Genomic DNA, 23,776 nt, shown 5'->3' with positions numbered 1-23,776 from the left:
ACTCTACGAAACTACAAACGATTTCCTACTAACAAGGTTATAGTCTAAGATCCAAATATATTTATGTCGACCTGCATCCATCTGCTTTCCGGATAAAACGTTTTTTTTTTTGTAATTAAATGTATAGACAAAAACGACTTGCATGGCTTGCCTATTAAAATCGTGTCATAGCTATCCTTAAGGTGGGGTGAGCATCGAGTTTGAAATAAATATTTCAAGCATATTTTTTAAAATTTTTTTGAACGTATGATAGAATTCTTAAGATCCCATGGACTGATCGGGTCACAAATGAGGAGGTCGTTTAGAAGATTGGGGAAAACCGAGAAGTATTAACCACCATCAAATCTCAAAAGTTGGAATACTTTGGACACATTATGCGAAATGAATCCCAGATATGCCCTCCTACAAGCCATCCTGCAAGGAAAAATATTTGGAAAGCGAGGTCCAGGTCCAAGAAAAAGAAGAACATCCTGGTTAAAGAACCTCAGAACCTGGTTCAACACAACATCTGTGCAGCTTTTCCGCGTTGCTACAGATAAAGTGAAGATTGCCATGATGATCGCCAACATTCGTCACGGATAGGCACATCAAGAAGAAAAGGATAGTATTATTTTATTTTTAAATTAAATAAGCATATTTATTCACTATAATTCAATGAATTAAAAAAAAAATAAGGAAAAATATTAAAAAATTAGCCAACGCTCAGTGAATCATGTGAATCAAAAAGATCAAAAATATTTTATTAGCTTATGAGTTTATCGAGCATAACTCTGTTGAGATTTTTTAGTTATAACGATTTTTGACTTTTTAGTATTACTCAGAAGTCAAAACCAAATTTTTGCTCAAGATTGGGTGAAAATCAACATATTTATTATAATAAAAAATAAGCATAAAACAAAAAAACTGTATGTGCACTTTGTATGCACGTTAAAAATTCGGTTGAAATTCACATCCTTATTCCATTCAAAACACGATAATTAACAAGTTGCTGATGTGACATTTCTATAATCGACCGAGGAACACATTAATTTTTTATTATTTGTGTTGATAACGTGAACGGTATCAAATATCACATCGTGGACATCTGTATTGATTTAAATAATAAAAAATGTGGCAACGAGTCTCGAATAGTTATAACGCCATTGATGATGATGATGATGATGACTAAATACATTTTACGTTACATTTACAAAAATGAACAGGTTTTTTTTGTATTACAACCAATATTATCGTTTTCAGGACCAGCAATTATCATCACAAATAGGAAATGTTTTGAACAGGGTTATACAAAGCAGAGTGAGCAAAAGATTTAATATAAGCGAATCATTACAACATGATTCCCATAGCCTTAGCTCATTCCCCATATGCTGCACGATTTTTGAAAGAACTCACAATTGGAATTCGGAATTCGATATTTGGTAATCGAAATTACAATTCATGCTTAAATTTAATTGCTAATCAATATTTTCGTACCAAAAAGCGGTTGCCCATCTGTACACTAATGAAACGCAGATTCAGATAGAGCGCGTTAAACAGTCTTGCTACCTATTACATTATTATAAATATTACTGCTCATTATTATAAATAATGAGCAGTAGAGTAGAAAAGTTGAAAATAGTGGAGGTATTTAGCATTAACGGTTCTCCTTTAAAATCAAAATGACGGCTAACGCTTCAGAATTCAGTCGCAATTTTAAATTTATACCACTATTGACCTCCCCTAAAGGTTAGAAATATAAACTTTGGGGCAGCTCGAAAACAAGATTCAATTCAATAATTATGCTTCCCCTCTTTTTAGTATATTCCCGCTTAACTCGAAAAATATCAACCGCACGACAAAAATTGTCAAAAAGAAATTGTAGGAAATCATATTTGAAACAATTTTAAATATTCGTAAAAAAATGAAAGAGATCAAAATTATGTAAAAGTTAATTCTATCTACTTAAGTTCTATTTTTGTATAGTTACCTACATTTTTATCGTAAAACTCATTATTAACGAGACAATTCAATAGTTATGCTCTAACTCTAACTGTCACTATTTTCCCCACAACTCGGAAAATATCGACATCATAAAATAGTTATTTTCCTAACTAGTGCGGAACGTAATATTTTCACGCACGAGACTGCCGTTGACCCGAACGACGCGATAGCGGAGTTCGGGCAAGCAGTCGAGTGCGGGGAAGACACTTTCCGCACGAGTTAGGAATAATATTTTTTCTAGGGCCTTACGTTTGGAAAAAAGCCACAAAAAATAGAGTTATATAAATTTTTATTTAGAAGTGAAAATACACAATTGTCAATTCTTTGACAAGCTAGTCAAAATCAAACTTTCAATATAATGGGTTACCACGACGACGATATTGGTTTCCATTTCCATGACGACAATTCAAAACCATTGTAATTGTCTACTGATCTGATATCTCTCCTGATCTGATATGTCTCCAATAACGGACTTAACATAAATGCAACAAAGACAAAGTTACTTGTGGTTAGTAAACAAGACGTCGGCCCTATGCAACTAATTGTCAATGATAAATCAATAAAAAAAGTTAACCATTTTAAATACCTAGGATGTTGGATAAACGAGACACTAAATCCGGATGAAGAAATTAAAACTCGTATAGAAATTGCAAGAGGAGCATTTATGAAACTTAGATCTATTCTGAGCAACTCTCAGCTGAACTTACAACTAAGAATCAAGTTCCTAAAATGTTATGTGTATCCTGTAATATTATAAGGATGTGAAACCTGGATCATGAAGGTTAACATGATGAACAAATTAGAAGCCTTTGAGATGTGGTCGTATCGTAGAATGCTCAGAATATCTTGGGTTCAACGCATTTCAAACAGAGAAGTCTTAAATAGAGTAGTTCAAGGCGAAGGTGACTTAATGAAGATGATAAAAAAGAGAAAACTTGAATATCTGGGGCATATAATGAGAGGTAGCAGATACAGGATGCTGCCGTAAATACTCAATGGAAAGATCGACGGAAAAAGAGGAATTGGTCGAAAGAAATATTCATGGCTCCGAAACCTTCGTCAATGGACTGGCTTATCAGCAGATCAATTGTTACATGCCGCACAAGATCGAGAACGATATCGGCAAATTGTTATTGAGGCTACCCACGCCTAAAAATTTGGGCACGGTACTTAAAGAAGAAGAAGAAGACTGATCTGACTTTTAAATATTATGTCAAAATAATTTTATTTCATCGAATTATCGCAGTAATTTCATTAAAACATGAACAAAATAAGATAAATTTAAAAAAATTAGTAAATAATATCTAAATATTAGTTTATTGAATGTATTATAATATATTATAATGTCATATTACAAGGTATTTTACTTTCCCACACGCCGTGCGGAAAAAATTTACCTTCACGCACGCCGTGCGGGAAAGTGCAACTTTCGGAAATGAAATGCGTGCGTGAATCTTTAGTACATACCATCGTTAGATTATAACCGTTCATTCGTCACCTCATCTGTCATTCTGCCTAGCATAATGACGGAGTAGTTACATTCGCTGTCGGACGGACCGATGGACAGACAGCCTTGGTCAAATTTCTCATCTTTAGTACTATCCTTGGATTATAAGCTTTTATTCGACACCTCATTTGTCATTCTACCTGGTATAGTGACGGAGGAGTTATATTCGCGGTCAGGCAGACCGACATACCAAATTGCTCATCTTTAGTACCATCGTTGGAATATAACCGTTCATTCGACACCCCATTTGTCATTCTACCCGGCATAATGACGGAGTAGTTAAATTCGCGGTCAGACAGACAGATGGACAGACAGCCTTGGTCAAATTTATCATCTTCAGTACCATCCTTGGCTATAAGCTTTCATTCGACACCTTATTTGTCATTCTACCTGGTACAGTGACGGAGGAGTTATATTCGCCGTCAGGCAGACCGACGGACCAAATTGCTCATCTTTAGTACCATCGTTGGATTATAACCGTTCATTCGACACCTCATTTGTCATTCTACCTGGCGTAATGACGGAGTAATTACATTCGCGGTCGGACCGACAGATTGACAGACAGCCTTGGTCAAATTTCTCATCTTTAGTACCATCCTTGGATTATAAGATTTCATTCGACACCTTATTTATCATTCTACCTAGTACAGTGACGGAGGAGTTATATTCGCGGTCAGGCAGACCGACGGGCCATATTGCTCATCTTTAGTACCATCGTTGGATTATAACCGTTCATTGTTCATTCGACACCTCATTTGTCATTCTAACTGGTATAATGACGGAGTAGTTACATTCGCGGTCGGACGGACAGATGGACAGACTGCCTTGGTCAAATTTCTCATCTTTAGTACCATCCTTGGTTATAAGCTTTCATTCGACACCTTATTTGTCATTCTACCTGGTACAGTGACGTAAAAGTTATATTCGCGGTTAGGCAGACCGACGGACCAAATTGCTCATCTTTAGTACCATTGTTGGATTATAACCGTTCATTCGACACCTCATTTGTCATACTACCTGGCATAATGACGGAGTAGTTACATTCGCGGTCTGACGGACAGACGGACAGACAGCCTTGGTCAAATTTCTCAACTTTTGTATCATCCTTGGTTATAAGCTTTCATTCGACACCTTATTTGTCATTCTACCTGGTACGGTGACGGAAGAGTTACACTCGCGGTCAGGCAGACCGACGAACCAAATTGCTCATCTTTCGTACCATCGTTGGATTATAACCCTTCATTCGACACCTCATTTGACATTCTACCTGGCATAATGACGGAATAGTTACATTCGCGGTCTGACGGACAGACGGACAGACAGCCTTGGCCAAATTTCTCAACTTTAGTACCATCCTTGGTTATAAGCTTTCATTCGACACCTTATTTGTCATTCTACCTGGTACAGTGACGTAAGAGTTACATTCGCGGTCAGGCAGACCGACGGACCAAATTGCTCATCTTTAGTACCATCGTTGGATTATAACCCTTCATTCGACACCTCATTTGTCATTCTACCTGGCATAATGACGGAGTAGTTACATTCGAGGTCTGACGGACAGACGGACAGACAGCCTTCGTCAAATTTCTCATTTTTAGTACCATCCTTGGTTATAAGCTTTCATTAGACACCTAATTTGTCATTCTACCTGGTACAGTGACGGAGGAGTTATATTCGCGGTCAGGCAGACCGACTGACCAGATTGCTCATCTTTAGTACCATGGTTGGATTATAACCGTTCATTCGACACCCCATTTGTCATTCTACCTGGCATAATTACGGAGTAGTTATATTCGCGGTCGGACGTACCGACGGACAGACATTCTAAATTTCTCATCTTTAGTTTAGTACCATCCTTGGATTATATGCATTCATTTGACAACTTTATTCGGCAAAAATATTTCTTGGGGATTTTTTGTCCTGGATTTTTTGTGGGGATATTTTGTCCAAAAACATTTGTGGGGATTATCTGTCCGGGATTTTTTGTGGGGATTTTTTGTCCGGGGATTATTTGTCCGGGGATTATTTGTGGGGATTATTTGTAGGGATTTTTTGTGGGGATTTTTTGTCCGGGGATTTTTTGTCCGGGGATTTTTTGTCCGGGGATAATTTGTGGGGATTTTTTGTCCGGGATTATTTGTCCGGGGATTATTTGTCCGGACCCCATTTTACTCTACTTATCTATTTTTTATATGATCTGTTAGTTTCACCGGTTTAAAGTGCTTATTTTTGAAAGGGTTATAGTTGAAAGGGCTTGAAGGCGTCAATAAACAAAAGTGTAAGCAAATTTTGAACAGCCATATCTTAACCAATTTTTGTCTTACAGAAAAACAAAATGAAACTAGCATATTTATAACAGCAAAACCTACATTTTTTTACTCTTTGAGATTTTTCGTATCACTAATACTTTTTAAGTTATTTACAAAAAAAAGAAAATTTTTAGAAAATTTTTTTGCTATAAAACCAAATTTTTTCGAAAATAAGCACTTCAAACCGGTCAAACTTACAGATCATATAAACAATATACATACATTTAAAATAAAAGGTAAAGCGGTAACGATTAATTTTATTTAGGGTGCCAAATAGACGAATATTTTCACGATTTTTTTTTACCAAAAAAAGGGGCAAACATTTTTTCAGCGTAACTTGTTTATTTTTGATGCTAGAAACATCTGTAAAAAAGAAAAATAAAGCTTTTTAAAAAATGTAAATAGGTTTTTCCCGAAAATTGCTTAATTTTTCGGTGATTTTACGTTGAAATATTGATTTGGACGAATAAGAACGTATTTTTCTTGAGCTACAACTTTGCTTTTACTTGGTTTATAGACTTTACTGATAAGTACACCATTTTTGAATTTTTTTTAAGCTACGCTTTTCCCAATAATATTTTTTTCGATGAAATATTTACTTTTTGAGTTATTTGTGAAAAACCGTCTGAAAACGTAGCAATTCGGAGTTGCCCCTGAAAATTACACTACAAAACGGCCATTTATTGGGCTATCTGAAGAATTATCATATCGGCCTTACACCATATCGGTAAGTATAACCATCTGTTGTGTTGAATAATGTAGGTTTGATTTCCCTAACGAACAGAAAATCAAAAAATGTTATCAAGGTCCTTCTTGGAATACAGTGACATAGACCGTGTAGTAATTTTCCCTTTCTCGCTTATATGTTTGAGACTCAAAGGCACATCAGAGATAAGAAAAATTTGGAAGCATTTTATGTGTCCACTGGGACCATCACTATGAAAATTCAATTTTAGTTTGCAAAAAAATCATTACCACGTTCACTGCGCTACGAGAAAAATAGACCTCGTACTACATTAATAAAATATAATCCGTCGCTAATATTTGGAAGTTGGAACTGAACGTAAAATCCTCAGACATATTTATAAAGGCGTGCAGGCGTGCAAGAAAGTAATAGGAGCTTTGAACTCACTACTTTGGTCAAAAATCATATCAAAAGAATAGAAAACAGTTATATAATATCATCTTTAAAAGCGTGGTACTGTATGGATGTGAAACCTGACAACTGAAGAGGCGGACAGAACAGAAGTTGCTCGCACTGGAAATGGGCTTCTGGCGAAGATCGGCTTGCATCTGTAGAGTCTAACACATAACGAATGAACGAGCACGAAATATTATGAATAGGAAAACAAACGTAATAGAAAAAATCCAAGAAAAACAACTTTGTTGGTATGGCCATGTACAAAGAATGGAGGAACACCGACTTCTAAAGCTAATAATGGAATGGCAACACTCGAAAAGAAGCAAAAGCGCAGACCGAATGTCTGAGATGGATCTACAACTAGGAGCTTGGACAGGATGGCGCAGGACTCTGTAAGCCGATGTTATATTATATTATTAACATACTGCCGTATGTGTACCATGTGGGCACTCAATAAGAAAGGAGTCCCTGGCGAATATGTAAAGATTGTGAGAGATATGTATGAGGGAATAACGACTAGTGTTAGGACAGGTGTGGGAGAGACTGATAAATTTCAGGTGAAAGTAGGATTGCACCAAGGCTCGGTGCTTAATCCTTATTTTGTTCTCATTAGTTTTGGACCAGATAACAGCGAAACTACAGGGTAGCATTCCATGGTGACTAATGTATGCTGATGATGTAGTGTTAATAGGAAATAGTGAAAGAGACTTAGAACCAAAAATGGAACAGTGGAGACAGTTTCTGGAGGAAAAAGGTTTAAAACTTAGTAGAACAAAAAGAGTATTTGGAATGTTCATTTAAAGATGAAGTTACTACAGATAAAATGGTATGTTTGAATGGTGAAATGATTGTGAAAAGCTTTATTTTTAGTACCTAGGATCGGTATTACAGAGTAATGGAGAAATATATGGAGATGCATGCAGTAGAATTAGGGCTGGATGGATGAAGTGGAAAGAAGCGAGTGGTGTGTTGTGTGACAGAAAAATTCCAATGAAGCTGAAGGGAAAATTCTATAAAACAGCCATAAGACCGGCTATGATGTACGGAACTGAATGTTGGGCAGTGAAAAAGAAAGAGGAACAACGAATGCGTGTGGCGGAAATGAAAATGCTTAGGAATGAGTAGGAGAGGAAGACCAAGGAAGACCTGGAGGGAGACGATAAGGCAGGACATGTTGGTAAAGGAGATTAACATGGATATAACCCAAGATAGAATTGTGTGGAGAAATGCAAATTCAGGAAGCCGACCCCACATAGGGATAGGGCAAAGAGAATGATGTCTGCCTTATGTGTACCGCACTACTAAGAGGTCCGGAAATACGAGATACCAGTGTGCCATGCCACACTGATAGAATATTCGACAACAATCTGCATATCTAGAAATTATTTGTATTGCGTATCAATTTAGTTTAGGTCGAACCACAGTTGCAGTGAGGGCCTTTTCTAATTGTAGATTGTCTGATGAAAGAGAATTTGTAGAACTAGCACATGCTACGTCTGAATTAAACGATTTAGATAGTTTTGATGAAGATTCAGTTTTACAAAGAAATGTCCTGCTCTCCTCGGAGTCACCAGATCTGTCCAATTCAGAGGTATTCGTGGAAAAAGATCCTGGTTTTGGAGAGAATGAGGAAGATAATGTTACTGCGGAAATTATCACATTATTGATAAACCGGGTAGTACCGAATGACCCGAAATAAGAGAAACTGATGAATGTTTCCAATGATTTGTAAAAAACTTACGGTTTCTTCCCGGTTGTCAGAATACAGTAGATATATTGTGAGTAGAGACTTTCTTATTATTTTATCCTTGATTTTTTTTCTATTGATCGAAAATACAACTTTCTACACAAGATTCTGAAACTTTTTTCTTGTGGCGTGTTTAATTTAAGTACGGTATGCATCTAAACATTCCGTATATGTATTTGGAACCTAGGAGTTTCCTATTGGTTCGTTGCAGCACGCGGTCATATTTTAACCAATAGGCAGCGAGGTTCCAAACGCATATACGGAATGTTAAATATTCGTACACCGAAAAATATAAATTTTTATTAGAGTCTGTTAAAAGGAGATTAATTTTAAAATACTTGTTACTGTATTATTAAATAAAAATAAAACAATTATAGTATTTCGAATCATATTTGGCGCGAAATTCATATATACGGTATGTATATTCGTAGAACAAACAGACGATTTTTATTAAAGCCAATTAAAATGAGACTGAAGGGAGAATGAAGGGAGTATAAGGGATACGAAACGAGCCGCCTACTGGCGAGTTTCGTATAGAGTACGAGCTTCATAATGATAATTAAATGCAAGTTGTATACACGATTTTTTCTATGATCATTTACAACAAAATATATTCAAATTTATTAATTTTGTAACGCAAACAAATTAAGTAGTTTATCAGTCTGACAGTTTGTTTACATATTGAGAATTGTCAAAGAGTATGTATTTGATTCGCCATTGGTTACTGCGCGTGTGCCACCTTTATCGTGAATGTCATATCGCGATTCTATTGGTTAAAAATCTGTATCCTAATGAAACTCTGTATCATAATGAAGTTCATTATGATACAGGTAGTGACATCATAATTGATATACACACACCGGCAAAATTTGAGTGATTATTTTAGTATGTTATAGCCTTATTATTTAAGAATATCGGTGTAATAATATTGTTGCTAGACAGCTAAAGGTCATTTTATACCGGGTGTAACAAGCATACTGTGTTTTGTTCTTAAAGTTCGGAACACCCTGTGGAATATTCCAGCATATATAAAATATTAAAATTAAAACTCGATTGTAGAATTATGCTTTCTTAACATTTTCTTTTTTGATTCATTTGCTTATGTTGGAAAATAAAAAAGTTATTTGCTTTAACAACTAGCCATGTTTTTTATCAATAAGTCCTCATAGTAGGGGAGAAAAGTATGCTAAATTTGCAATTACTCGAGCGTTCTTGTGACCTGGAGTGGATTGTGAACAGTGGGTGCTACAACCAAAAAAAGTTAAGTTTTCCATAAAGTGTGGGACTCTCCATTTTTCAATTTAATTTTCCATTTCCACCAATCGTTTTTTCCGATTATAGCGCTATTTATCCATAATAGGAAAAAATGTTGCGAATAAAAGTTGCTTATTTTTACGTCAAGGATTCAAATCTGCAATAAAAATTGGGGCTCCTATTTAATATTTTAATGCAACCCCCACCCCACCTCCGTGGGGGGTCGTGTTTGATGCCATTCGGTAGATTTTTGAAAAATATTGAATAGTTGTATTTTGCAGTTTTACGATCTGATGTTCATTTCGCAAAATATCGCAGGGTTCGTATTTATAATTTTTAATTTAGCCCCCACCCCTCTCCGTGGGGTGTCACGAGCCCCCACGGAGGTGGGGTGGGGGATTTAATTTAAAATCTTAAATAGGAGCCCCAATTTTTATTGCAGATTTGGATTCTTTACGTAAAAATAAGCAACTTTTATTCGACATATTTTTTCGAATTATGGATAGATAGCGCTATAATCGGAGAAAAATGATTGTTTTAAATGGAAAATTAAATTAAAAAATGAAAAGTCCCCCATTTTATTAAAAACTTAACTTAACCTTTTTCTGATTTTAGCACATACTCTTCACAATCCAATAGGTTCCCATAACGCTCGAGTAACTGCAAATTTAGTATACTTTCTTCCCGTACTATGAGGATTTATTGATGAAAAACATGGATAGTTGTTAACGCACATAACTTTTTTATTATCTCACATAAGTAAATGAATCGAAAAGGAAAATGTTAACCAAGCCTAAGTCTACAATCGAGTATTAATTCTAATATTTTACATATGCTAGAATATTCCACAGGGTGTTCCAAACTTTAAGAAAAAAACACAGTATGATTGGTACACCCGGTATAAAATGGTATTTACCTGTCTAGCAACAATATTATTACAACGATATTCTTAAATAATAAGGCTATAACATACTAAAAGAATCACTCAAATCGGACCACTGGTTTATGAAATACGAGACATCAAACATGTCCTATTTTTAACGTGTTCGGCTAATTTTGCCGGTGTGTGTATTATAGTATAAGAATAGAAAAATTATTGTTAATGTATTATTAAAGATCCACAAGGAAAAAGGTTTTTCTGTAGTTGGCTGTATACCATATAATACAAAAAAAACGAATAAAGTCCTTTATAAAAAGTCTATATTTAAAATCCCTAAAAAGGGCTACATCACAGAACTAGTTTTCGATTGGTTGACCAATCATCATCAGTGCTTTCCTAAAATGAATATAACCTGATAAAATGATGCAAAGGTTTTAAAATTTTGACTACGTTTAAAAAAAGTTGTAGGTTATACTCACGTGACCTTACCATGCTAACCACCAAAATATAATATTACAAATTTTATTTACATATATTACATAATTACAAATATTATGGTAGTTATCATGCAAGATCACGTGAGTATAACGTACAACTTTTTTTAACCGTAGTCAAAATTTTAAAACCTTTGCACCATTTTATAAGGTTATATTCATATTAGGAAAGCACTGATGATGATTGGTCAACCAATCGAAAACTAGTTCTGTGATGTAGCCCTTTTTAGGGATTTTAAATATAGACCTTTTATAAAGGACTTTATTCGTTTTTTTGTATTATATGGTGTACAGCCAACTACAGGAAAACCTTTTTCCTTATGAATCTTTAATAATACATTAACAATAATTTTTCTATTCTCATACTATAATATATCAATTATGATGTCACTACCTGTATCATAATAAACTTCTTTTTTTTTTTTATTTGGGATACAGACAGGACAAACCCATAAAAGTATCCACTACAGAATTTCAGATACATTTACAATTTTACAAACTGATATATAACTACAAACTAAAAGTAAAAATATTCATTGAAGTAAGAACATAAATACAGAAAATGATATAATATGTATGAACAAAAGAGAAGAAAAAAAAATGAGAAAATAAGCGATAACAAGACTGAATACACCAAAAGACTAAGTTTCAAGAAAGTGATTCTTCAATAGTTTTTTAATCATATCCGCTTTATGAAAGAAGATATCAATATCCACAACGCTAGACAATTTATTATAAGTATTTGTCATTCTATGAGCAGGTGAATTTAAAAAGTAATTTGTGCATTCTTGGTCCGTAACAAAAGTATAATTATTTCTAGTAGTGTGGCTTGGAGTACGAATTTTCAGGAAATTTATAAGGTCAATACAATCTACATTATTATTTAGGACCTTGTGAACAAATAAGACATCCACAATTTGTCTACTATGCTCAAGAGAAATTATTTTTAAATTAGAGCGAATGAGTTGTCTATCACTATCAGGATAAAATTTCCTTTTACAATAGGAAATAAACTTATTTTGAATGGATTCTACTTTAGAGATGTATACCGAATAACGCGGATTCCAAATAATAGAACCAAACGTTAAAATACTATTGACATATGCCATATATAACGTTCTAATGGTAAAAGGGCTTTGTAACTCAAAACAAGTTCTATATATGAAGCCCAACTGCTTACTGGCTTTTCTAGTAATATTAGAGATATGTTGATCAAAGGGTAGCTTACGGTCCAAAAGTATACCAAGATTCTTAACGCTTTCTACTGCATGCAAAAGTTGCATGCATTATGTCATAAATTTTTTTATATTCTAAAATTGTGTTTCTTTTTTTTTTTTTTTTTTATTTGGGATACAGACAGGACAAAACCATAAAAGTATCCACTACAGAATTTCAGATACATTTACAATTTTACAATCTGATATATAACTACAAACTAAAAGTAAAAATATTCATTGAAGTAAGAACATAAATACAGAAAATGATATAATATGTATGAACAAAAGAGAAGAAAAAAAAAAAAAGATTATGATACAGATTTTCAATAAGATACAGATTTTTAACCAATAGAATCGCGATAAAGGTGGCACACGCGCAGTAACTAATGGCGAGCCAAATGTAGACGATTTGACAGTTCTCAATATGTAAACAAACTGTCAGACTGACAAACTACTTAATTTGTTTTCGTTACAAAATTAATAAATTTTAATATATTTTTCTTGTGAACGATCATAGAAAAAATCGTGTATACAACTTGCATTTAATTATCATTATGAAGCTCGTACTCTACAGTCTCTACAGTCTCATTTTAACTGGCTTTAATAATAATCGTCTTTTTGTTCTACGAATATTTAACATACCGTATATGAATTTCGCAACAAATAACATTCCAAATACTATAATTGTTTTATTTTTGTTTCATTAAACAGTAACAAGTATTTTAAAATCAATCTCCTTTTAAGAGACTCTAATAATCTTTTTCGGTGTACGAATATTTAACATTCCGTATATGAATTTGGCACCAAATAACATTTTGTATATGCGTTTGGAACCTCGCCGCCTATTGGTTAAAATATGACCGCGTGCTGCAACGAACCAATAGAAAACTCCTAGGTTCCAAATACATATACGGAATGTTTAGATGCGTACGGTATGCGGCAATATAAACAGTACTGAAATGCGTATGCGTCCAATTTGTATGTGTCATGATCTGAAACGTACTGAGTGGTTTCCGAACGTCATTATAACATATGTGACTGTCGTGTTAATGTTAGGGGCTTCAGGATGGTTTTCAGTGTTGCAGAAAAAACTTTTATCGTGAAGTACTATTTTCGGTCATACGGAAAATGTCGCGAAAACGAACCAAGCGTAAAATCAGGGGTCGACGCATTTAGGCTTAATAAGAAGACAACACGATTTCTTGGATTCTAGTGCCCCGACGTAATCGTCGAGCACCCCCTTCACAGTGACCGTGTGACCGTTTGGTGTGCTGTATCCGTACATTGGGCCCGTGTTTCATTGAAACAAATTATGGAACGCCATTAACTTTTATAATCAGGATCGCTACAGAGAACACATTATTACGCCAGTTCTACATTAGGGGAGTGCATATAGATTTTCACTTCGGAAAAAATCAAACAAGATAGAACTTTTTAATTCCATTAAGAAATGTTTAATAAACAACATATCAAAAATTTCTACTCGAGAAGTGGGTGCTTCATTTTTTATTAAACAAATGAACTACGAAGTTTGATGTTTTTTTAAATAACGCCGAAAATATAAATTTAGAACAAAACTAACTTGACCATTGAAAAATTCAGAAAATTTTACAAAAAAATCCTTATATAAAGAATTTTCTAAAATTAAATCTGTATCTTCTATAATTTTTTATTTATAACGCTAAAGTCACCCTTCTCACAAACATTGGCACACTGTAAACTAGCGTACGGCGAAGTGCATGGTTGAGTTATTTTAATGTAATTCTTTAACTAATGGATCAAATGAAATTTTACAAATTGAACATAAAAGAAGAATAACTAAGCTATCTTATGGTTACAATAAAAAGAAATAAAATGTATGGGCAGAAGTACGGTGGGGGCGGAAAGTGAGCCTTACATGAATTTTGTTTAAAAATGATTTAAAAATGTGTAACTAATACAATTTTTCTTATAAAACCCTCAATTTTGCACAACTTACCTTTTAAGCATCGTACTAAATGATGTTTTATTCAAAAAAAATCTCAAAAATTGAATTCAAATGATATGACGTCTTAAAAAATGTAATTTTTGAAATCTTCGTAGTTTTATAGAATTACCACCTCTTTCCTTTAACTACCCGCGCATCAAGTTATAACATAACTACATGCGTGGCGTACTTTGTACGCCACAAGAAAATACACTTAAAAACAGCGGATTTGTTTAATTTTTTTTGAAAAAATACACTTAGTTGTATGTTATAAACCTTATTCGGCATCAGTGAATACTAAAAGTTCCTTTTCAGTAAGCCAATTGGGATTTATAACTGGAATCATGGAATAACTGGATTCCATGATAAATAAAATTACTAATAAAAATTATTTTTAAATGTGATTTTTTACAGGAGAAAAAGTATTTTTTACAAAGAAAAATATATTTTTTGCCATAATGACTAAAAACAATTAAAATATGTACTTATATTACGACTTATAGTAATATAATCCTGGGGTATATTGTCCACCACCGGAAACAACAAATAATAAAATGTAAATTACGATCTTTCCAGAACGCCGATTATAACGAAACTAAAACCAAATTGTAAAGCACATTCCAGTGATAGGTTAGAAAAATAAGCAAGGTCAAAAATTAAATTTTTAAATATATTTCCAGTAGAATTCTTATATCTGGCGTACAAAGTACGCCAGCGCGTGTAGTTAAAGGTTAAGGCGGTATTACTCAAGTTTGAACAGATCTATTACAGTTTTGTAAGTGCATTTTTAAAGCTTAGGATGAAGTCTTTAAAATGCACTAAATTGTTTTACTTTAGAAATGAAATAGACTATTTCTTTTTGAGAAAATTAAAAAAGATAACAAAAATGTAATACGAAAACCGAAAATTACCAGCTAAAAAAATGTTTATATAAAGTGATCAAAACTTTTTTCTGTGAAACTTACCTAAAATACATTTAATAATAAACTTCAACAATAATAAATGTTCAGCAAAAAAAAATTTTTAGCTCTTATACAGTATGTCTGCGTAACTTGGAACCCATTGATAACTTTTTTATTATCAGTTTTACGAAAAAAAGTTATTCTTTATAAAATACTCTGCATCGTATATGATCTAAGATGCAATCATCAAATATCAAATTTAATGAATTTTATACGAGGTATGTCAAAAAATATGAATTTCACTCAAGAGTAAAGTATCGTTAAATTTCACAATATCGAAAATTGTTATTAAGAAAAGTTGTTTGGAATTAAAAAATTTGTTTTAGTGTTCAATTACATCCTTCTAAAATAAAAATGTGTACCATTTCGTCTTTCGTCTTACATCCTTCTAATTAAAATATTGTGAATAATAAAGGCACTTAACTCTTAAGAAAAATTCATATTTTTTACATACCTCGTATAAAATTAAAAAAGTTTAATATCTGATGGTTGTATCTTAGATTTTAGACCAGGGAGAGCATTTTATAAAGAATAACTTTTTTTCGTAAAAGTGATAATAAAATAGTTATCATAATTGTAATAAAATGATGATGAGTATCCGTAATTTGAGAAAAAATTGAAAAAAAAATTTCGATTAGAATAATGTAATCGTATATTTAAACATAGTTTTTAATTTCAAACAATTTTTCATAATAGCATTTTTTGATATTCTGAAATATAAAGGTACTTTACTCTTAACGAAATTCATATTTTTGACATAACTTGTATAAAATTGATAAAATTTGATATCTGATCGTTGAGTTTTAGAGTTTTGACTATCCAGAGCATTTTATGAAGAATAACTTTTTTTCGTAAAATTGCTAATAAAAAAGTTTTCCATGTGGTTCCTAGCTACGCAGACATACTGTATATAAGAGCTTCTGTATAAGAATTTTCAAATTGCAATGCCATAATCGGATTCAGTATAATCGAAAACAAAATAGAAACATATTTGATCAAAGTAAAATGATGAATTTAACGATATTTTTAAAATTATTAATACAAAACAATTGTTATTGTTTAAACAATTAGCGGCCAAATCCGCGAGTAGAACTTTTTACTTTAACATGTATATAAACTAACAAAAAAATTTTTAGAAAAATATAAGGTTGTTTGAATTTTTCCGAAACAATGCATGTTTTCGTTCTAATTGCACTCCCCTACATGATCTTCAGCGATTTTGTCGTGCCATGAACCTACCACTTAATCAACAATGGTTTCTGCAGAACGGGGCAACCTGTCATACGGCCAGGGAGTCTCTTCGAATGCTGCTCAATCATTTTGGGGATTGCCTTATTTCGCAGGGTAGTGATTTTCTAAACCCATCACACTCGTCAGATCTAACGTCATCTGATGCGTACATATGGGGAATGCTGAAGGAGGCTGTTTTTCATACCGATCCACCGTCTGGCATTTCGGAATTGCGAAGAACTAAAATTCAAGATTTTTTGTACCATTCAACAGCCTCAGTTCACAGACATGATTGAGAACCTTCGTGAACGCTACGAAAAATGCTTGAAACTGAATAGAGGGCATCTGTTTTATCGGGAACGAGTTCATGAATAAGGTTTGCAAGGCTATTTATCATGTATATTAAATATCGATGGCCTAGATGCAATACCTCGCAAGTGCATCCGTCAAAATTTGTGGTTTTTAGCAAAAAACTTTTTATCGATGGCCTAGAAGCAATACCTCTTAAGTACCAAAATCTCGCTTTTGACGCCGCAATACTGATATACACCTTTTCTACCAATCACTAGACTGGTAAAGTTTATAATATAAACTTGCAAAACAAACTTTTACGTTATCTTCTTCTTCTTCTTTAAGTTCCATCTTCTATCGAAGGTTGGAAATCATCATGGCAATGCGGACCCTGTTGACTGCCGCTCTAAATAGCTCTGCACTACTGAATTCGAACTATTCCCGTAAGTTCTTAAGCCAGGATGTTCTTCGTCTTCGACATAATCGACATTAACTACCATAGCAAAATAAACACATCGAGGTATTGCACGCAAAAATATTCAGGCGAGATATTGGCACATGATGAAAAGTACGATATTCATTGCTTTGCGTCTTTATACTTTTGGTGATTGGTAGAAAAGGTTTAAATCAGTACTTACACAGTTTGTACAGTTTGGTACTTACGAGGTATTGCTTCTAGGCCATCGATATATAAATAATTCGTACTGTTTATTTTGCCGCATACTCTATTATGTTCATATGGGATTGAGCCACACTTATAGGTGTAATGAATATTACATTTTTAATTAATTAATGTTTTGACGTTTCGATTTCCACTCCGGAAATCGTTCTCAAAATAGGTTTGGCATAAGTATTTGGCCTAGATCTTATAGGCTACAGCAAGTGTGTGGTTGAAAAAATTGTTTGAAGGTGATGTTATTGTCCCAAGGGTATCGAATTGTTACTATTTATGTATTTTGTGTTACTTGTTCGTGAAATCAATATCATAGATGTGGTTGTATAAATTAACTTTTTAAAATGTTTGTGCATATAGTGTGTTTGTGTATTGTGTGTTGCATATACAGTGATGAACGCGCTAATAACTGGCAAAATAGCACAAAAGATGGAAAACGTATTAAGTTATGAGATAAAAAGATATGAAACTAGTCGAGTTGGGAAATTTAGCGATATTAACATATTATATTGATTATTTCCCACCTTTACACGTATCAGATGAGTATGTCAACTAAAACTGTCACTGTGGCAGTGGCAGTTGCTAAACTCATCCGATACGTTTAAAGGTGGGAAACAATCAACATAATGTAAATTTATAGGTTAATATCGCTCAATTTTCCAGCTCCACTAGTTTCATTTCTTTTTACTTCACAACTTAAATACAGTCGGAAAAATGAAAGAATACCCATGAACGATCACATCAATCACTTATTTTGTATTTGCTCTCTTTTTCTATAATAAACGTTTGTTATTTATAGAAAAAGATAGCAAATACACAATAACCGATTGATGTGATCGTTCATGGGTATAGGGTTCTTCATTCGGTCATTTGTTTCGAGCTTCTGTCATGTGTCACATAATATTAATATATCTACGTCGTACGTTATTGGTATTACCAATGATACAAACCGAAGACGTATGACGTAGATATATTAATATTATGTGACACATGACAGAAGCTCGAAACATATGACAATCGATGAAAAGCCCTATTCTTTCATTTTTCCGACTGTACGTTTTCCATCTTTTGTGCTATTTTGCCGGTTATTAGCACGCTCATCACTGTATACAGGGTGTTTGGTAAAGAATCTTCTTCTTCAAATGCAAATCCACTAATGGATGTTGGCGATCACATTTTCCATTAACTCTCTGTTTCTTGCAATGTGTATCAGAGATTGTATGTCGTTAATCCCTGTCCATTGCCTTATGTTTCGGAGCCAGGACATTTTCTTGCGTCCTATTCCTCTCCTGCCTTCAATTTTACCATGGATTATAAGTTGAAGGAACTGGTATTTTTCGTTTCGCATGATGTGACCCAAATACGCCGTTTTTCTTTTCTTGATGTTTTCGAAAAGCTGACGTTCTTGGTTGATTCTTTTAAGGACATCCACATTTGTGACTTTCGCTGTCCATGGTATCTTTAGGATAAGGCGATAAAGCCACATTTCGAAGGCTTCTAATCTGTTTATATCCCTCGTTTTGAGTGTCCAGCCCTCTATGCCATATAGCAGCACCGACCACACGTAGCATTTAGTAAACCTTAGTCTCAGTGTAAGGTCGAACTCTGAGCAGGTCAGTACCTTCCTGAATTTTACGAAAGCTTGTCGAGCTTGCTCAATGCGACATTTTACTTCCCTGTCCGATGCCCAGTCTTCAAAAAGCCACGTTCCTAGGTATTTGAATTTGCTCACTCTCTCAATGGACTTAGTATTCAGTGTTATGGTGGAGTTTTCAAATGCATCTAAGTTTCTGGAGATGATCATGAATTTGGTCTTTTTGGTATTAATCTCTAGTCCCATTCGCTTACTGTATTCTCCGATTATAGTGACAAGTTGTTGAAGATCTGCTATGTTGTCGCAAATTAAGACAGCATCATCAGCATATCGTATGTTGTTGATCAATACTCCATTCACTTTGATTCCCATCTCTGCATCTTCCAAAGACTCCTGAAATACGGCTTCCGAATAAATGTTAAATAAAAGAGGGGAAAGCACACATCCCTGCCGAACACCCCTTCTTATATGTATGGATTTGGATATAGAATTGTCTATTTTTAATTGTGCTGCCTGATACCAGTACAAGTTTTCAATGCATATTATGTATTTTTGGTCTATATCAAGCTTCTTGAGGATCTGCATTAACTTGTGATGTTGGAAACGATCAAACGCTTTCTCGTAGTCTAAAAAGCACAGGAATACGTCCTTCCTCTGATCGTAACAATTTTGGACCAACACCTGTGTTGCTACTATTGCTTCTCTTGTTCCCAAACCTTGCCTAAACCCAAACTGAGAATCACTGATGTCCCATTCCCATTGGTAAAGAATGGGCCATAGCTTAACCTTAGATTCCTGAGGTTAAAATAGGTCGATTTAAGCTAGCTTACCTTAGTACAAAAGTTGAGAATAACCTAAATACAGGGTGTCAAAGTTAAACTTTTATTTTATTTATTTTTGAATATTTTGAATATTATAAATAATATTATATATTAGATTCTCTAATACTTTCTATGCAAATAATATACTCTTCATTCGTACCTATAAAGTTATTAGTTCTCGAGATATTTGAAGTTAAAAATGAAAAGGCACACTTATTTTGATTAATGTATTATGCTCCTTCGTTTTTTAGCTTCAAATATCTCGAAAACTTAATGGCTTTATCGTTCCGAATGAAGAGTATGTTTTTTACATAGAAAGTATTGGAGAATAAAAAAAAGGTAAGTTAGCTTAAATCGACCTATTTTAACCTCAGGAATCTAAGGTTAAGCTATGGCCCATTCTTTACCAAACACCCTGTATATTGTCTACGAGATTATGGAGATTTGTTATTCGACTTCCATTAGCTCGCTGTTGTTGGTATGTTCTTGTTGTTGACTTCTTCTTTTAATATTTTCAACCAAGCGCTGCTGCATTCTGCTGATGAATTGGCTACACATTTTTATTAAGTAGGATGAGTGCTGCCTCTGCATCTTTTCCCTTTTTCGTGTCTGTTTCTTTCAGAATAATCTTTTTTGCGAACGATTTCCGGAGTGGAAATCGATACATCAAAACACTAGTTAATTAAAAAAGGAATTTTTATTGCACCAATAATTTGTTGCTCAATCCCATATAAACGTAATAATTAAATTACAATTTTCTTCTTCTATAAAATTTCTTGTTGTAAACAATTATGTACTATTAAAAAAATATTATTTCGATATATTAATCTGTTGTGAATTTTTTGGGAGAAAATTTTCCAAAAATAAATCCAAATTTTCAAGCAAATTCGACGTGACGAGGAACATTAAACTCTAAACGGATATTTACTGGTCTATTTCCCAATTATTTTATAATGAACATTTTCAGGAAATGATATTTTAACTCGTAGGAATATGTATATTTAACCTCAAAATTATGTTCTAGATTACTCCCAAAATCCCATTCCCGCCAAAACAAATCTCAAACAAAAAGAATTTCGTATAGGAACGTATCCGTTTTCACGTACTAAACTAAAGAATCTTTATACAATTAAACAGAAGGTAAAAAGTAAAGACAGATTGGCATTTGTTTAATAAATTTTTTTTATATTGTTACACTCTGGCCGATAAAGGAATAGACCTGAGCCGCGCCGCTGCGCGTAAACCGGAGAAGAGATGCAGAATGGACAGCCTAAGTCTGACGTCACAAATGTCACAAAATTGGGAGGAGCTTATATTGTGCTTTGTGTAGCAAAATAAGACTTCATTTAGGTATTTCGTTAAAGAAACGTGTTAAGATTTTTAATCGTTTTTGCTCAGGTGGTTTTTATTCCTTGGTGGTTGAAAATAAACATAACCTCAAAACTGTTTACGTTCTAATCATTGCATTAAATTAACTCACCTGGGAAAAAACGAATAAAAATCGCTTAATTGACACGTTTCTTTAACTAAATACCTAAATGAAAAGTCTTATTTTGTCACACAAACCACGTAAACAATAAATTAAAAATTCCTTATGAGTGTTTAACATTATAAACAAAATTGTTTGGAGTCAAATATAAGCTCCTCCCAATTTTGTGAGGTCAAGACTTAGGATGTCCATTCATTTGGGACTTAAATTACAGAGTTGCCACGGTTCTTACAAATATTGACTGATTTCTTTTGAAATGTTGTTTACATGAATCATTGTTAATAACAAGTTGCATGTAATTATTTAAAATTTGTAAATTTTAAATGGTTTAACAATGTTCGGTTACTATAAGTTCTTTACACTACATATAGAAACAATCTTCAAACCTTCATCCGTGTCTTCTGTGTCTGAGTCTGAGTCTGAGAATATATCTCCTTCTTCTGGTAGCACTACAACCCGTAGTGGTGGGTCTTGGCTGACTACACAACTCGCTTCCATCTCGAACGGTCGTCCAAGATAGTTGGGTCAGTGGGTAGCCCCATTGTTCTTAAATCTGACCATAATATTGTCTCTCCATCGTATTCGTGTGCATCCTAAGAACCTTCTTCCTGTGGTGCTTCCTCCGGTATCAGCTTGGCAAGGCGGTTATTAGGGAATGGACATGTCCAACCCATCTTAGACGTTGAGATTGAATTTCTTGGACTACGTCGCTCGCCCATTCATCTGCTTGACCTCGGCATTTGTTCTCATTCGGTGTCGGTTGCTATTAGGGTCGTTCTATCTAATCGGCCCTAAACATCCATCCTTGGATATAGGCCTCCTCTTCCTTCTTCCATGCCTCTCTATCTTGGGCAATTTGCATCCATTTTGACCCAGTGTGTTTCTTCAGGTCATCTGACCATCGCATCTGTGGCCTTCCCCTTTTTCGTTTGTGGTTCCACGGTCTCCAATGGAGGGTCGTTATGAGGTCCAAATATTCTTCTGATGATTTTTCTCTCAATACATCCAAGTTTTCTTTTAATTGCTTTGGTCAGAGTCCACCTTTCACACCCATACATGAGCACCGGTCTAATCACTGTTTTATATATATTCTGATCTTTGATGCTCGTGTTAGGCTCTTAGATTTAATAGTATTGTGGAGGTTATACATACATCTGTTTGCTGCCTGAATTCTCCTTTTAATCTCTTCCGTGATATCGTTATCTGGAGTGATTGTTGCTTGGAGATATTTAAAACTCTCCACTCTTTCAAAGTTATATGGGTATATCGTAACATTTTGCCCTATTCTATCTCGTCCTATTTGTCTGTTGATGCACATGTATTTAGTTTCCTCTTCATTTACCCTAAACCAGTTTTCTTTGCCTCTATCTCCAATTTATTGAAAGTCTCCTTCACATTAGTGACTGTGTTTCCCACAATGTCAATGTCATCCGCGTATGCTTATAGTAATTTTGTTCTAATTTGTGTTGTTCTTACTACTTTCTCCAGGAATATATTAAAAAGCAGAGGCTACAGCGCATGTCCTTGTTTCAGGCCACTGTATATTTCGAACGATTCTGAGAGTTTGTTACTTGCCCGTACTCTGGATCTACAGCCATTTACTCTTAACTAGCTGAATAAATTTTTTTGGAACTGAAAGTTCTGCCACATCAGATCCCTTTTAATGCTGTCGTACGCTTGTCGGAAATCTATGAAGAGATTATGGATAGTTCTATTGAATTCCCATCCTTTTTCAAGCAGCTGACTTAAAGTTAAAAATCTGATCTATGGGCGATCTATTTTTTCCGAAGACAGCTTGGTATTGCTCTATAAAATTTTCTATAAACGGTGTTAGCCTATGTAATAGTATGTTCGATAAAATTTTATACACCGTATTAAGATGCCTCTCTATAATTAAAGCTCTTGGTTTTTTCTCCCTTTTTATGGATGGGGATTATTACACTTTTGTGCCATTTTGTTGGTATTTTCTCTTCATTCCACATATGTATCTTCGCTATCAGAATCTTCATCTAAACTAACAATACATATGAGTCTCCGACAGCATCAAATAATGGCTCCTTTGAAAGGACCATGAAATTGTCCTCAATAATTTTCACTTTGTCTACAATTTCTTTTCCACTCTTCTACGAAAAATATTTCAAATAACTCATCCGACAATTTTTCAATAATAAGGTACATTGTCCATTACGATGAGACTGTTGGGAGGAAGATCACCTAACAA

At 34.1% G+C, this 23,776-nt stretch overlaps 1 protein-coding gene across 6 annotated transcripts in view; it reads left to right on the top strand.

Annotated features, from left to right (window-relative positions):
- Positions 1-23,776, top strand: part of LOC114326172 (cell cycle control protein 50A) — a 91,851-nt gene that overhangs the window by 54,593 nt on the left and 13,482 nt on the right. For 4 of the 6 annotated variants that reach the window (XM_028274431.2, XM_028274432.2, XM_028274429.2 and 1 more), the window contains exon 6: positions 21,091-21,206. The exons of the other annotated variants lie outside the window; for them this stretch is intronic. In XM_028274431.2, coding sequence (XP_028130232.2) covers positions 21,091-21,175 — 85 coding nt within the window. In that variant the 3' untranslated portion in view covers positions 21,176-21,206. The remainder of the gene's footprint in view (positions 1-21,090; positions 21,207-23,776) is intronic. 6 annotated transcript variants of the gene reach the window in all.

This window comes from Diabrotica virgifera, chromosome 7 (genome assembly GCF_917563875.1).
Source record: "Diabrotica virgifera virgifera chromosome 7, PGI_DIABVI_V3a".
Lineage (NCBI taxonomy): Eukaryota > Metazoa > Arthropoda > Insecta > Coleoptera > Chrysomelidae > Diabrotica > Diabrotica virgifera.
The sequence above is the reverse complement of the archived record's forward strand: the minus strand, read 5'-3'. Positions and strand labels throughout refer to the sequence as shown.